The sequence below is a fragment of the Sceloporus occidentalis genome, unplaced genomic scaffold, assembly GCF_023333645.1.
Source record: "Sceloporus occidentalis isolate IW3139 unplaced genomic scaffold, rSceOcc1.0.p SCAF_2, whole genome shotgun sequence".
Taxonomy (NCBI): Eukaryota; Metazoa; Chordata; class Lepidosauria; order Squamata; family Phrynosomatidae; genus Sceloporus; species Sceloporus occidentalis.
Genome location: NW_028316982.1, coordinates 170171418 through 170188705, shown reverse-complemented (window position 1 = coordinate 170188705; position 17288 = coordinate 170171418). Strand labels below are relative to the sequence as shown.

The 17288-nt window shown below is 40.1% G+C and overlaps 1 protein-coding gene across 1 annotated transcript in view; it reads right to left on the bottom strand.

Moving 5' to 3' along the window:
* AFF3 (ALF transcription elongation factor 3) overlaps positions 1–16851 on the bottom strand; it is a 292287-nt gene extending 275436 nt beyond the window's left edge. Inside the window, exon 1 of the mRNA XM_089511440.1 lies at positions 16793–16851. Coding sequence (XP_089367566.1) covers positions 16793–16845 — 53 coding nt within the window. The 5' untranslated portion in view covers positions 16846–16851. The remainder of the gene's footprint in view (positions 1–16792) is intronic.
* Positions 16852–17288: the final 437 nt, after the last annotated feature.

Below are 17288 nucleotides of genomic sequence, written 5' to 3'. Positions count from 1 at the left end.
TAGGGCATAAGTTAGGGTTAAGGATGAGGATGGAAGAGAGCACAAGGGGCCAGTGACATCCCAGTTGCACTAATGAAACGATGTGCCATAGGGAATACTTCCAATCCAGTTTGTATACACTTCTCTTCATTGATGCAAACAGTGGTGAGAATGGGGGGTCATATGATAAATAGCAAAAGCAATAGCAAGTACATTTCTATACCAATTATCAGTGCACTTAAGCACTCCCTAAGCAGTTTACAATGTGTAAGCTAATTGCCTCCAACAAACTGGGTACACATTTTAGCAATCTACAGAAGAGTGCAAGCCTGAGTTGAGCCTGAGCCCCTAGCTTGTATTGAACTCACAACCTTATGGTGCGTGAGTGAATGGCTGCAGTACATACATTTAATCACTGTTGCCCCAGGGCTCTTAGTCCTTAGACAGTACTGTCTGCAGTGAACAGAACACCATGAACTGTGGCTGTTTGCCTAAAGTAATCAAATGGGCTCCTGGGTCTACCTCCAATGCCATACTGCCACTACACCCCTCTTTCCTGCAACACTGACACTTCTCAAAAACACAGCTGTCAAATTCAAATTAGACAATGAAGAAATTAGAATAAAGATTTCTCATACCTGGGATTAAACATCATTCAAAATGGATACTGCAGTCAAGAGATAAGTAGAAGACTAGGAATGGGAAGAACTGCCATGGAAGAGCTAGAGAAGATCCTAAACTAAGCACTAAAGTTAAAATCATTCAAGCTATGTATGGTACTGCACATAGGGTGGAAAAATGAAATGCAGAGATATAGGATGGGGGACACCTGGCTGAACGAGACTACATGTGAAAGGGATTTGGGAGTCCAAGTAGACCACAAATTGAACATGAGTCAACAGTGTGATGCGGCAGCTAAAAAGGCCAATGCAATTTTAGGCTGCATCAATAAAAGTGTAGTGTCTAGATCAAGAGAAGTAATAGTGCCACTGTATTCTGCTTTGGTCAGGCCCCACCTGGAATATTGTGTCCAGTTCTGGGCACCACAATTAAAAAAGGACATTGAGAAACTGGAGCGTGTCCAAAGGAGGGTGACTAAAATGGTGAAGGGTCTGGAAACCATGCCCTATGAGGAACGCTTAGGGAGCTGGGGATGTTTAACCTGGAGAAAAGGTTAAGGGGTGATATGATAGCCCTGTTTAAATATTTGAAGGGATGTCATATTGAGGAGGGAGCTAGCTTGTTTTCTGATGCTCCGGAGAACAGAACCCGGAACAATGGATGCAAGCTACAGGAAAAGAGATTCCACCTCAACATTAGGAGGAACTTCCTGACAGTAAGGGCTGTTCGACAGTGGAACAAACTCCTTCTGAGAGTGGTGGAGTCTCCCTCCTTGGAGGTTTTTAAGCAGAGGCTGAATGGCCATCTGTCAGGGATGCTTTGATTGAGAGTTCCTGCATGGCAGGGGGTTGGACTGGATGGCCCTTGTGGTCTCTTCCAACTCTACAATTCTATGATTCTACGATTCTATGGTATTCCCAATCACTATGTATGGATATGAGAGCTGGACAGTGAAAAAAGTGTATAGAGAGAAAATCAATTCATTTGAAATGTGGTCGACTCGAGGGCAGTTAACAACAATAAGAACAACAACAAAGGGACTGCCAATTCTGCTGGCACTGTCAGCCAATGTCTGTCCCCTCCATGCATTTTAGTTTCATACTCTCATGGGCTTACACTGATTAATGCAAAAAAATAGTCAGAGCCATTTAAAAGGTATTACCCTCTTCTGTCAGTCTTGATACATTTTTTTTTTCAATTTACGTGAAAGATTGAGCTGCATGTTCAATATACTTCAAGTTTACGGGGGAAATAGTTTTAAAATCAGCTAAGGCACCTTCTATTAGCTCTAACCCACCAGAAAGGCAAGTGGTATGTACAAAGTCTCCTGGGGCTATTCACTTTCTCAGGCTATCCACCTTCTATACAGTTTAAATTTAACTGTTTTTTGTCTCAATCTCCACATGGCTGAGAGAGGAGTGGCTTCTGACTGCACTGAGATCCCTGTAAATCAACTGAAGACAATAACTGAGATAAAATGTAGACCTGTGACTCCAACACCATCACCTTTTCCTCACTCTTGTATGGTTTTTAAATACCTTCTACCTGACCAAGAAGCCAGTGGAGCTTCAAAAGCTTCATACATTTTGGCTGGCCATTAAAGCCATCACTCTTTTGTGGATTTTGGAATTTGCTCTACTTTATTGTAAAGACAGCATGGCTACCCTTGGTTATGAAACATCCTGGCACTGTTGGTCCCCAATTCCTCCTTGATTACATGTAATCATAGAATCATAGAGTTGGAAGATACCACAGGGGCCATCCAGTCCAACCCCCTGCCATGCAGGAAATCCAAATCAAAGCATCCCCGACAGATGGCCATTCAGCCTCCGTTTGAAGACCTCTAAGAAAGGAGACTCCACTACACTCCGAGGGAGTGTGTTCCACTGTCGAACAGCCCTTACTGTCAGGAAGTTCCTCCTTATGTTGAGGTGGAATCTCTTTTCCTGTAGCTTGCATCCATTGCTCTGGAGCAGCAGAAAACAAGCCTGCTCCCTCTTCAATATGACATCCCTTCAAATATTTAAACAGGGCTATCATATCACCTCTTAAACTTCTATTCTCCAAGCTAAACCTCCCCAGCTCCCTAAGTCGTTCCTCATAGGGCATGGTTTCCAGACCCTTCACCATTTTATTCACCCTCCTTTGGACACGCTCCAGTTTCTCAACATCCTTTTTAAATTGTGGTGCCCAAAACTGGACACAATATTCCAGATGGGGCCTGACCAAAGCAGAATACAGTGGCACTATTACTTCTCTTGATCTAGACACCATACTTTTATTGATGCAGCCTAAAATTGCATTGGCCTTTTTAGCTACCTGTTGGCACTGTTCACTCATGTTCAATGGTCAGCAAGTGGGACTAGAAGGGAAAGAACAATGAATAGTAAAAATGTCTTAGAATCATAGAATCATAGAGTTGAGAGAGACCTCATGGGCCATCCAGTCCAACACCATTCTGCCATGCAGGAACACTAAACAAAGCACCCCCAACAGATGGCCATCCAGCCTCTGTTTAAAAACCTCCAAAGAAGGAGACTCCACCAAACTCTAAGGCAGCGTTTTCCACTGTTGAATGCCTCTGACCATCAGGAAGTTCCTCCTAAGATTTAGGTGGAATCTCTTTTTCTGTGGTTTGAATCCATTGCTCCTTGTCCTAATCTCTGGAGCCATGGAAAACAAGCCTCTTCCCTCTTCGATATGACATCCCTTCTAATATTTCAACATGACTATCATGTCTCCCCTTAACCTTCTTTTTATCAGGCTAAACATTCCCAGCTCCCTAAGCCCCTCCTCATATGCTCCTCATGGCTCCAGACCTTTCACCATTTTGGTCACCCTCCTCTGGACACATCCCAGCTTGCTAACATCCTTCTTGAAATGAGGTGTCCAGAACTGGACACAATATTCCAGGTGAGGCCTGACCAAAGCAGAATATAGTGGTACTATTACTTCCCTTGATCTTCCTGTAAGCATTTCTTGCTTAAAGAGATACTCTGGCCCCGGACTTCCAGTGGGGTTTCTGAGGTGGGGGCTGCCTAAAAAAGCCTTCCCCCTGCGGAGCCTGAGCACCTGAAAAAGCCCACCCCATGGGGCCTGGGTGCCAGGAAAAGCCCCTCCGCAGGGCTTGGGTGCCGAAAAAAGCCTCTGCACAGTTCAAACAGTGCCCGCAGGGGGCCAGGGGCTAAGGAGCCAACCTGGTGTCACCCCCACTTCTTGGGTGTCACCCAGTGTGGTCAACAGCCCCCACACTCCCCCAATGACACTACTGGCACATGCCACATTCTTTTTGCATTGTAGTTCCATACATGATGCAAATGCACTGGAATTATACTTCCCAATGATAAACATTAGCATTTTAGCAGAGAGGGAGCCCATAATGGAGTTCAAGGGAAATCACCACAAGGATGTGATAGGTACAGAATTAGAGAAATGGATAGGGCCAGCCTTGAATGCCAACTAAGTTCAAGCCCTGGTGAGAAAAATCCTTCAAGCAAGTTCCAATGTGCTAGAAAGTAACAGTGGAGGAAGAAAGTTGTTTGTTATCTATATTAACATTCAACAAAATCTAGAATTACAAGAGTAGTATTACAGAACATATTTTTCACATAAAAGATCCTATTTCCATATGCTCCTTTTATTTCCACAGTGCTAATACCAACAGACATCCCTTCTGTCAGACACCACAGCTCCAAATGTGCAAAAAATTGATCTTGTAAACAAAGGGATAAAATACTATATTAATCTTCAAATTAAATTTGGGAGACAGCCAACCATTCAATCAAATGCTTCTGTTCTAATGCCATATATTTTTCTACAATGAAGATGGGTAATAAAATACTGAATACTATGCATTTTTTAGAAATCACATTCTCAGCAAGTGGGTAACATGTAGCAGCTACCTCTCAAGTGAAACAAATAGCAAGAGAATAAATTTTCTTCCCAGTTCAGTTATGTACTCTAAATATGCCATAAAAATAGCTAAAAGTATAGATATAGTTGAACTATGGATTGAATTGAATAATTCAATATACATTCAATATGGTATCAGTCAATACATTAAAAATATTATTTCTTTCTACTTTAGAATGAATAATATTTATTTTCTACCGATACAACACATTAAAAATGAGTTGCCTATTCAATGTCTTGACACTGAGAGTTTAAGCATTTGGTGAATTTGCTTGGAGTATCCCCCAAGCTATTAATGTAAATAAATTATAAAAACTTCAATATTTTCCCTTTTGGTAATATCATACAAATACTTCTACATTACACAAAAACATGGAGAGAAAAGGAAGATGTCTATAAGAAACAAAGCCTCATGGAAATGTCTATGATAGAAGTAAATAATTAATACTCTCAAGGAAGCATATTAGACATTGCTTTTCCTACTTTACAATCATTAAAAGCATTAAAACATCTTTCATCTCACTGGCAAGTATGATACCCTTTACTATATGAAAAAAAATCTCATTTATACCTGTTTGAAAAGATACTTATAATAGTGCTCTCAGACAAAGAAAGTCACTTTCTTTGGCTGGTCATAGTGGTTGGTAAAAGCTGCCACCATCACCCTTTAAGGTGGCACACCATCTTCCCACACACATCTACCACCTCACAGATCTTAGGTTGGAACACTGATTTGGTAATGTTAAACATTAGAAAATGGGTAATTGACTACCATAAACACTAGCAATCAAAATGGTTTAATTAGCTGAATTATCATTAATCAACTCATTGATTGAAATACTAGTGTGGGATGAGATTTACAAAGAACAGTATGATGCTTGTCATTACTGATCTTGGAAAAGCACATTTTGTTATTGGCTCCTTCAAAAGGATTGTTTTGGCCCTTTTAATGTTGCCTGCCTCCTACCTTGATTTTTCCCTTTGAAATTCAATATTCTCATTGTTGCTGGGAAAGAGTGGGAGCCCAATACATCTGGGAACTTTTGGATTCAGAATGGCTGTCCTGAAGGAGAGGAACTTTCATCCTCTTTGGTTCAATTTGTCATACATCTGCACCTCTCTTTTCTTTCCACCCTCAACAACATTTACTCTTCAAATGCTTTGTTTGTTAAAGGGTAATATGGAGTAATTAATTTCAGATGGAGGATACTGATCTGCAACAGGTACAGTAATAAGTGGATGCCTGCAAAGAACAGTCATGGAATCAAGGGTGGAGAACTTAATCAGAAATAGTATGAGTGTATGAAGAATATTCTTCAGTGCAATTGAATTCTTTCTGCCTCCCCACTCCCAATCAAGAATCATGGTCTGCAAAATCATTGGTAGATCAAATGTTTTACATGAAGGAGATTCAATTTGTGGCAGCTCCAGTATAAAACTTCACTTTCCTAAAACCTCATTACTCTCTGCACTTATCTTATTACCTGTTCATGTAGATTTTTTAAAAACTTGTATTATGAGTATAATGAAATAAAGTCATATTTGCACTCATACATTTTTACTAAAAAGGGTTATAGTGCACTCTATCCCACAATAAGATTCCAAACTCTTTCCTTCCATACAGGCCCATGGAAAAGGGCCCAAATAATATTACATATTATATAAGATGCTACATTATGCAATAATGTGCAATAGAAACCAGTCCAAAAAAAATAATCAATAGAGAAGGTGAAGTTATTGGAATATGGAGTTTATCACACGAGGAAACATAGGAAGTTTAAAATGGTAAGAACCCATTATTAACTCACAATTGTGCAAATGGTTTTCACATGCAAAGTGCTGTTATCCCATGCAGAACCTGAAATCAATCTGCACTTGCGCACAAATGTGCAAATGGTTTTCACGCAACAGGACCAAATGTGCCTCCATCCTGATAATGATAAAACTGTGTGCATCCTGAAAAAGCGATCAAAAGTGCAAATGATTTTCACATGCAGACCGAAACAATAATAATTATTATTATTAACCTTTATTTATAAAGCGCTGTAAATTTACACAGCGCTGTATATACAATCTTTTTAATTGGACAGTTCCCTGCCCTCAGGCTTACAATCTAAAAAGACACGACACAAAGGGAGTGGTGGTGGGGAAGGGGCCTTTCTAGTAGGATAATACATATAAAATACATAGCAATATAGGAAATGATTCAATAAAACTGGCATCAAAAGAACATCAAATAATAAGCGACAATTATGCAATGCCTGGGAAGGCTTCTCTGAACAGGATGGTCTTCAACTCCGTTTTGAAACAAGTGTGTGTGTGTGTCTCCCTTCCCTCAGTAGCTGTTTCTAAGAACTCTGGATCAGAGGGAAGGCTGGAGTGATCCCCAGACTGTCCCCTTTAAGGGACTTTGGGCTTCCCAGAAGCCTCAGTCATGTTGGCCAATACCCTGGGATCCTTGGAGCTGAAGTCCAAAATCCTTTAAAGGGCACGGTTTGGGGATCACCACGGCCGAAGCAGGACACACACACACACAGAGAGAGAGAGAGAGAGAGAGAGAGAGAAAGAGAGAGAGAGAGAGAGAGAAAGAGAGAGAAATACACCGGGACTCAGACAAGCATTCTGAGGCAAGCATTCATTCACTCCCCATTCTCTCTCCCTCTCTTTGCCCTTTCAACATCTATTTGTTTTAAGAGCTCTGGCTATGAAGAAGGGTGGGTACTTATTTTACTTATTCCGTGGCAGTGGAAGTAAACTCACTTGAAAGAACCATGGGAAATCTGGCAATTAACACAAAAAGAGGGAGAATCCCATGAATATAGTGCAAATAGCTTTCTCACTACAGCAATTGTGCAAAAAAAAAAAAAAAAAAGTGAATCCATGAATGAAATAAAAATGAATTTCCAATATTTTCCCAAAAATTCTTATTTCCTGGTTCATGTCACTTTCTTGTCGGATTCTAAGAGGTTTACACACAATGTCATGTGAAAACCATTCACTCAATTGTGTCTAATATGCTGGATAACCACGGGTTCTGATCCTTTTAAACTTCCAACTTTCCCCATGTGATAAACTCCCCAGTCAGTATGCAACCACTCCTAGAAAGACTCCAACACTTTTCTGGAAATCTGCGTTTCTAGTTTAAAAGTCTTGATGTTCTGAAAGATCTTTGGCTCCTTGAGAGCCTTAATCTCCTACTAAGCAGACCATCCCACACTCTTCTTTTTTCTTCTGCTCCATAAACCCAGCTGTTTTTCTCCCTTCCTCTCCTTCCCTTCCCTGCTATGTTCCCAAAGAAACTGCAAAGATTACCCTATCTAGAAACCGAGTCATGTGATGCATTTAATCCAATTCAAATATTTGTCCTCCTGAAGCAGAATGTGAGAGAGGAAGAGGTACCCGCCCTAATGAATTCCAATAAATTTTAACAACCCAGCTCACTAAAAATTTCAAAATTCAGTGTTAATTGAGTTAAGTGAAATTACTAGAAAAATCCAGCAAGTTGGCAAAGTTCACGAATACATTATTTCTATGCTCTGTTCTCTCCTACAGGGTCACATCAGAATAAATTTTACTATAAAATTGATATGTAAAATGTCTTAAGATAATCTGTCTTCAACATATTGATACTTCCCACCTTCTATAGGAAATATAACCCATCTTATTGAATAGATCTAGCTATCAGAGAAAATTGGACCAGATGTCAGCCTACAATTTTAATTGTTGAGAGATTCTAATTACATTTTCAATTCATTTGACTCATATTTTCATTCTAACCTTTGATTACTCCTGCTTTTTCCCATATTAGATTTGGATCTCAGTAGATTTAACTGTTGAACAAGATATATAGAACAGTCTTAACTGGACTGTACCACAAAGATTCTAATCTAGAGAATAAAAGCTTGATTTGGATGATCTTCCTTAACCCTACCAAAGCCTACCACCCCATCCAAAAGTGTCCAGGAGGATTTCCTGACCTCCTCAACAAAATAATTTTTGAGGGTGGCTTCAGGTGAAGGGGTTATTAATCACTGAAATTCAGTAAGAGCCATCAAAAGGTGGGATACAATACAAATGTAAAAATTTAACAAAAATCAGTACTATATATAACACATATTTCTGACACGTTGCATTGGTGTGCATAGTGCAATGAAATGAAGTAGTGAAACTTCTGATAGAAGACAATGAATAACTCAATTGCAGGAAACACATTTTTGATTCATCATTCAACAGTAGATGGATTTACACTAGCTGGGATTAATCCACATGATTTAGGCCAAGGTGTCCATTCATCTGAAGTGCTGCCCTTCACCATTCTCTCTTCCTTCTCTTATTCCTCCCCTCTTCCATTGCTAGGCCCCAGATTTAATCACTCTGAGTAGTCTTTCTTCAGAAAAGTCTCAAAGGTGCTAAAAGATCTCTGGTCTCTGGCCATTCCTTTTGCCCTGCCTGCTTTGCCCCTTTTAAAAAGTGTTTTTGTATTTTGGAATTTAAACCACATCTCTGCCTTGTATTCATTTTCTGTGTGTGTGTGTGTGTGTGTGCAAATTACTCATTTCATTTCATTGCTATCCCAGCTTTCTCCCAGATTTAGTGTCTCTTAGTTTGCCTTATGATTGGCCAAGTGGGTAAGTTATGATAGCCATTTTGTTGAGAGAATCCAGAACATTCTCCCAAAATTCAGATGTGCCCACAAGTTCAAAAAGGTGAGAGATTCTATCCCAATTCTTCTCTTCTTAACAAATTTTTCTCTAGGGTTTGAAAATCAAATCATCCACACAGTGCACATCTTTTTGTTCACTTTAACATTTAATCCTAGCACATACCAGATGGAAGTGAGAAAGCCCAGCTGAAACTCACTGGAAATCAGGCTTTGATTGTGGTAACAAAAAGCGGGATATAAATTAAAGTTTTATTATTATTTTATTATTTATTTTTCACTCTGAGAGCAGTTTCTAACTCCTTGCATGGGTGGGAATTTTTGACCCACCTGACAACTGTTGGGTTGCAACTTCCAGCAGCCACTGCCAACATAGCCAATGGTATGTAATACTGGGAACTTCAGTTGATCACTATACAGAGATTAAAATATTTCTCAGATCTGGTCTGAGAGGATTTGCTGCAGAAAATACAGTGGACCAAATGCATCTGAGGAAGTAGACTGAAGTCTACGAAAGCCCATGCTGCCAATTTCTTTCTTTTAGTTAGTCTCAAAGGTGCTACAAGATCTGATTATGTTAGTAAGGGTGTGTCCTGGCCAAAGCAAAATGAAGCTTCTTCCTGCCATTTTTAAAAATGCCTCTGTTTTAACAAGGGATATCTGTTGATAGGCTTCACGTGTACATGCCCAGAAGACAAGCAACTACCACACTGTTTGTTATTTTATGATATATTGTCCAACAAGGCCATGAAATTGTCAAAACTGAAAAGACATAATGATACTACACATAAAGAACATGCCACAAAGAGCATTGATTTTTTCCCCCAAAAGTAAGAAGCAGGGGCTTCAAGAAAGTAAGAAAATAGTTTAAAAGACTACAACTGGCTATAACAATGTACATTCAGTGAAGGCATCATTTGGAGTTTCTCAAATAACAGCAAGCCCAGAAAACTGCACACAATAGCTAAAGAACATATATTACCTGTGCTGGAAAAAATCATGGCTTCTGCATTGATCAATGAGAAAACTCCCAAGGACCTTTTCTTGATACCTTTGTCAAATGACACAGTTAAGAATCAATGGTTTGTCAGCCAATATCAAAGAATGATTATTAGAAAGAATTCACATTTTCCTCTATTTTGTTCTGCAACTGGACTAAAGCAGCACAGGCATAACAAAGCTACTTTATTGTGCTACATTACAAAAGAGTACAAGACAAATATTTTGGAAGACTTACTGTTCATCTCATTAATACATACTACAGCTAAAGAAGTATTTAACAGCTTAAATGAGTTTATAACATCTCATGACATTCATTGGTTGAAATGTGTTGAAATCAGCACAAACTGGGCACACGCAATATGTGGAAAGTTTACTGGACTTGATAAAGGAAAACATACAGTCAAAGATTTGGTACCATTTCTCCATACATAGTGAAGCACTAGCTGCTAAGAAGGTACCAGAAAAAACTACATCAGACCTTAAATGAATCAGTCAAAATTATCAGTTGTATAGTAAGCAGATAATTGATTTTAAGATTTTTTGAGTAGCTTGCAAAAATATGGACAGTGAACACCACCAGTTTTTGATACACTGTAAAGACTGTTGGCACAAGTACAGTTTAATCCCATTTTTGAAAACTGAGAAACACATCGAAGAGGGCTATGGAAGTATTGATACCTTTTGTAACAACATCCTTGTGTGAAAAATCATTCTCTGCTCTCACTTATCTTAAAAATAAGTACAAAACCCATTTTAAAAATATAGAATGAGAACTTAGAATACAAGTTTCAGCTATTAAGGTTGATATAACAAAGCTTGTAAGTGAAATGCAGCACCAGCCTTCTCTCATTAATTAGTTAATTAAATTTTACAAGTAATATTTGACCATGGTTAAGTGTCCAAGTATTAAGTTTATTATTACTTTTATTATTTTAGTAGTATTAATATGAATATATTTAATATTATAATAGGAGTTTGTGCATTTACTATTTTTCCCTTTTTTCCAACTATGAAGACCCCTGAACAACTTTAAATAAATATTTGATGCACTTTAGCATTTTAAATCTTGAGTTAAGTCTGGGTGGTTGGCAGCAACAAAAGATATTTAAAGGGGAATCTTTGGTAAAGAAAATGTTAAGAATAACTGTTTTAAATTGTATGTGTTTTATTGTTTTCACTGTTTTTTGTAAGCTGCCTGGAGACCCAGCTGGGAGAAAAGTAGGATACAGTATAAATAAAGTAATGGAGGGAGGGAGGTAAAACCGCTACAAATAAACAGAGTAAGCTAACACACACAACATACAAAACTACACACAGCACATACTGCATAAACAAAACTCGTCCCACCCTCTACATTAGTGGTTCCCAACCTTTTCTATGCCCCACACCTCCGGGAAATGTTTTATTAATGTCTGCAGAGTATAAAATGCAAATCTAAACTGAGCAATCAGATTCTAATTGATTCAGAAAAAAATCTGATTGATGACTTGCGACTTAAGGACACAAACCACACTTTGCTGCACTATCTGAAACTCCATTTTACACCCCCTAAAAGTGCCCACGCTTCACAGGTTGGGAACTCCTGCTTTTCACTGTAGGAGGATTTCCCCACCATAGCTGTTCATTTTCCCCCAGTGGCACACTTCAAAATAAATTGCAGTATGGATGCATCTATGGTAATACAGAAGATGTTGGAGATGTTGCTGCTGTTGCTGCTGCGTGCCTTTGAATTGTTTCCAACTTATGATGACCCTAAGTTGAATCTATCGCAGGGTTTTCTTGGCAAGATTTGTTCAGAGGAGTTTGCCTTTACCTTCCCCTAATATTGAGTGTGACTTGCCCAGGATCATCCAGTGGAACTCTATGGCCAAGCAGTGATTTGAATCCTGGTCTCCAGAACTGTATTCCAGTGATCAAATCCCTACGCCATGCTGGATGGAGACTGGCACATTATTTGGAAGCATGAAAGCTTCCCATGGTTTATTTTTTTTTAATTGCTATAACAATTAATTATTTCCAAAAATAGGAGGACACTAAGGACACATGTCCATGAACATAGTGGAGGCCATGGGCACCCTGTTGGTAATATCAAATTGGTTTCAATTCTCCTTTAACATAAGGGCTAGTTACACACTCCTAGTCCTTCTCTCCCTCCTATTGCCCACACGCCATACCATGTTGTTCAGAAGGGCTCCCCAAGCCTTCCAAATAGACATTTTGGGAGCACAGGTGAGTGATGCGGCAGAAAGTGCCATGAAATTTCCTTTCTGTGAACTTTCTGAGGTAATCATAGCCTACAAGTATGTTTAACAGGTATACTGTTTGTGATTTCATCCCTCAGTCACTGTCTTTTAACAAAATAATACTGACTGGAGACATTGCCTCATCATCCTTCACTCAAGATACGATTTATAGCAAAATTCTTTTTCTCATCTATGTTTGTTTATCTTACTTTCAAACTTTCTAGACATAAACAAACTCTGCAAGGATCTCAACATGCTTTGACTTGCGTAAACACACTTACAACTGTAGTAAAGTGTATTTAAAGTGCAACCAAATATGAACCAACATATATGTTGTAAAGCTGTGGAGAATTTGGTGAACTAATTGTAAGCAATTTATATATTATGTACCTCTTAATGTATACAGGAAATGCATGGGGTATACTTTATTGCCATAACTATTACTTAATGTCAACTACATCACTACCTAATGGTGGACTATGAGTATAGATTTTCTCAAAGGAAAGACAAGTGAAATCTTTATAATACAACTGGGGATATAATAGTTTCCTTGTGCATTGTGCAGAACCTAGTAAACGTTGCAGTTTCAGCACCAATTCATTGATATGTAATACTATGCAGCTGGCAATCCACTAGGAAAATACCATATTATCTACACTAATTATCTAACTACAGTATCAGCAAAAAATTTAAAAACCAACAACATTCAATAAAACTGATAAAGCCCCCACAAAAAGGTATTAATGCTACTGATTTCTGTACAATATGTACGTCCACTGAGAAGTCTTATGTACCTATTGTTTTCATCATCACATTTGTTCTATTTATTTCTGTTAAAACATACTTCATTTTAAGGACTAATTCTGTAAAAACAAAAAGCATCATAAAGAGTTGCTATTGTATGCTGAAATTGTACATGAAGTAGCCGAGTGCTCTGTGAAACAACTCTCCTGTCATTAGCCACATATCCAAACCACTGTAAATATATCCCAAAGCACAATAAGACTTCACAAGTCTTTAAGAAAATTGCACTTCAAAACAAAATGACTTCCACATGTTTGTGCATTTTCCTTTTATTTGGTAATAACAGCAACTGTGCTTAAGACAAAAGGAGTCCATTAATTCAAGGCTCTTGTGTCTAAAATTAGATCTGTGAGGTATATTTTGATGAGTGAACACATCCAAGGAGGCAAGAATCCTGTTCATTTCAATAACCTGACAGTTCATAATAATAGTATGGAAAGAAAGAAGTGTGGTGTGCATCGACTTCCAGATGTCCCAGCTAGCTTCCAAGGAAGTCATTCTGTGGCAAAGCCTTAATTTTACCAATATTCATGGTCCAAAGAGTCTACTTTGTGGTATAAATATTATGTCTCTTAATTAATTATACTGTGAGCCACTGACCAACAGACCTATTTTATGAGGAAATTTTTCCTGTCATTCCAGCAATCAAGCCAAGGCCAATACAGATAACAGCTGCCTATAAAGAATGGAGAAGCAAGTATAGAATGGAAGTGGCAAATAGAAATTAATTGTCGGTTTTGCCACCCGTGAACCAAGCGAAACAGGTCTTGCTAGGCACCTTGCTGCTCCTGTGCAACATGATGATTCTCTACGTGATAAAGGGCAAGACAAAACACTCAGTGAAAAATAGGGTGAGTCAATGAGGTGATCTATAACCCAGTGGGTTATCATGAAACCAAAAGAATAGATATTCTGTGGCTCAGCAATGTGTAAACAAGGTCTCAGTGCAATCCTGAATTCCTTTATGCTTTCAATTTTATAAAAACTGAGCACAATGGAAGTAAGGCACATACAAAACATTAAGAATCTGAGGCGGTGTAAATACTGGGGGGCACAGATTTTTAATTCAGAGACTTACAGTCCAGTCATGAACAGTATGCATCCTTAAGACTGCTACCTAGGCAAATGCATGCTATTCATATAAGGCTACCCACACTGTTTCAGTTCTGTATAATCAAGCAAACAACTTGAATTACAGATGGTAATAATACTCAAACCTACTTAAAAATTACCAAAATATAAATTCCTGAGTGCTACTTGCCTCTTGACAATTTTATTACGTTTTCCTCCCCTGATACTAAATATACCCTTACAAAAGAGCACTTCCACTGTAAAGGAAATTAAGCTCCCCTTTGTTTGGAGTAGAGAATGTAAACCAACCAAAATATTATCCCTACTCCATCTTGTTGAGTAAAAATTTGTGAGAGATTTTGAGGTTTCTGGGAGCTTGGCAATGTCTAGAGATAAATATTGCAGCTTAGCTCTTAATCAATAATTGGTATTTATAACTGAAAAATAGACACAACCTTAACTACATTATCTCTGCCAGGAAAACAATAATGACTAACCTTTACAAACTGGCAATATATTTAGTGTTATATTTGCTCATTAAAATTCCAAGGGTAATAGAGACCATTTATTTTTAGCTGTATCAATGGCTGCAATTCCCCACTTATTTAAGCATCTTAGCAGAAGTCTATGAATGATTTTTTTTGGATGTTAAGTCTCATTCCCATTGAGCACAACAGAGTTTCCTTCCACATAAAATGAAATAAAAAAACATGTATGCACTATTATAATCATGACTTCATGTAAGCAAGGGTTTTGGTTGAAATCCTATACACATATGGACATCTGTGACCAAACCATTGCACTCTATGGGACTTACTTCTGAATGAACATCCTGAGGATTGCACTGTTAAGCTCTAGAGAACACAGGATTACAACCACTGTCTGAATTAACGGATCCACTATTAGAAGAGCTTGCATGCCGTGATCTCAAGATCTTTTTCAAAGGGAAGGCACACAGTCAAGCTTATTTGTCTTGTTTTGGTGTCTGTTGCATGAAAAGAAACCAGTTGGAGCCAGACAGCAGATCACAGGAGACATTGTTGACCTGATGAGGATGTACTCTGAACTCCTAAGCATGCCATTATATCAAGCAAGAGAGAAAACTATAAATATTTCCCTATTTCAACAAACCAGCTCCACCATCATCCAAAATGGACATGGAATTGTAGTAGCCCCTTGGAAAGGGTGCAGATGGAAGGGGAGAATAAACCTGTTTATACAGCAAACACCAGTGACTTAAATGATACACAAGTAGCCAGCATGTGAAACTAAAACACATTGAGCTTCCTTACATCCTGAAAAGAAATGTACAAATTACCAGTCATTTTGACAGAGACATGGGCGCACGCCTGCCACTTATTGCCTTCTGGGACACCCGCCGAAGGTTAAGCAGCAAAGGCTGTAATCAAGAAGAAAACGTGGCACAGGCTGAAGTGGCACCCAACCGTGGCACAAAGTACCTCTGATTGACAAGCGACACACACACCCTGCAACACACATCCACACACCCCTCCCAGACTGTGACAACAATACTGTCCTATCACCACAAATGCCCAAGTGAAAAGGAGAGGATGCCCCTGGGCCAGACAGAGGGCATCACCTGAAGCTCTTGGAGCTCTTCTGGACTTGAGAGAGGGACCACTGTGGATGGTGGGGATGGGGATGGAATGTCTCCCCGGAGGCATTATTGATGTTTCTAGAAATGGTTGCAAGAGTGTTGCCAGCCGCTTCTTGGAAATGTGGTTGCTTCTAAGCTAAGATGCTCAAGAAGAAGCAATCCAAAGTGAAGGTGGGTGGGTTGGAGAGCAGGGCAGGAGCAAGAGAGAACTAAAATGGAAGGGGCTGTATGGGGAAAACTGAGGTGCTGAAAAGGGGTGTGAGGGAGAGACATAGGCGGTGCAAGGGGGGCACACACATTCAGAGAGACACAAAAAGGCGGGAATGGGGCTGTGGGTTAGGGGCACAAGGGGACACAAGGGGACACAAGTACTAAAAACAGAAATAAAAGGGAAGGAGGGCTAGAGAGAGGGGGGAGACTTAACTACTTACCCCCCAAAAGGGGGGGGGGGTTAGTTAAGGGCAGAATGCAACCTTTCCATGCAAGAGGGAGGGAAAGGGAAAGAGAATGTGTGGGTCTTTGCAGCTAAACAGCAGCCACAATTTGACTCAAGGTCCAGGCTGAGGGCGAGGGGTTGTTGTTGGGTGCCCCAGAGACCCTGAGGTTAACCTTCTCCTGGGGTGTCTCCCAAGGGTTGTGGGTCGTTGTTCCCATGGCCCTCCTCTGAGGCTGAGAGAGTGTGGCCCTCCCAAGGTCACTCAGGGGGTGGGCTGGGCATCAAACCTAACCCATCCCCCCCAACCCCTCTTTTGCTTCTCTTTTGTCCTGGTTGCCCCTTTCCAAACTCCAAGAGAGAGGGCAGCAGGGGAGCCCAAAGCCACCTCTCTTTCTCTTTCCCACACACACACACACAGAGCCCAAGTTTGGGAAAGGCAGCCTCACCAGAGGGAATCCAGGTCCCATTCCTGCAGGAGAGCCAAGTCGAAGCTGTCCATGGTGGAAAGAAGAGGAGGAGGAGGAGGAGGAGGAGGAGGAGGAAGATGTCAGGGCGCCTCAGCTGCGCCTGTGCCTCCTCCCCGGAGCATCTTAGCAGGGAAGGGAAGAAGGAGGGAGGAGGAGGAGGAGGAGGCAAAGGGTCCTTCCATGGGTCCCTCCCTGCCTCTCTTCCCCCAGAGCAGAGAGAGCCTTGCCTTGCTCTTCTATCTCCGAGGAGGCTGCTTCTTCTCTCCCCTCCTCTTTCTCCTTCTTCACCCCCTCCTTGGCCCCCTCTTTCTTTCTCTTTCTCTCTTTCTCTCTCTCTCTTTCTCGCTTGAAGATGCTTTGCAGGCTCTGCTGCTCTTGCTGCTTCTGTGGCAGAAACCCTCCTCAGTGCAGCCCTCGGCTTCCAAGAGCCAGACAAGCCCTGTCTGCTCCTCTCCCGCCCCAGCCCCTCCCACGA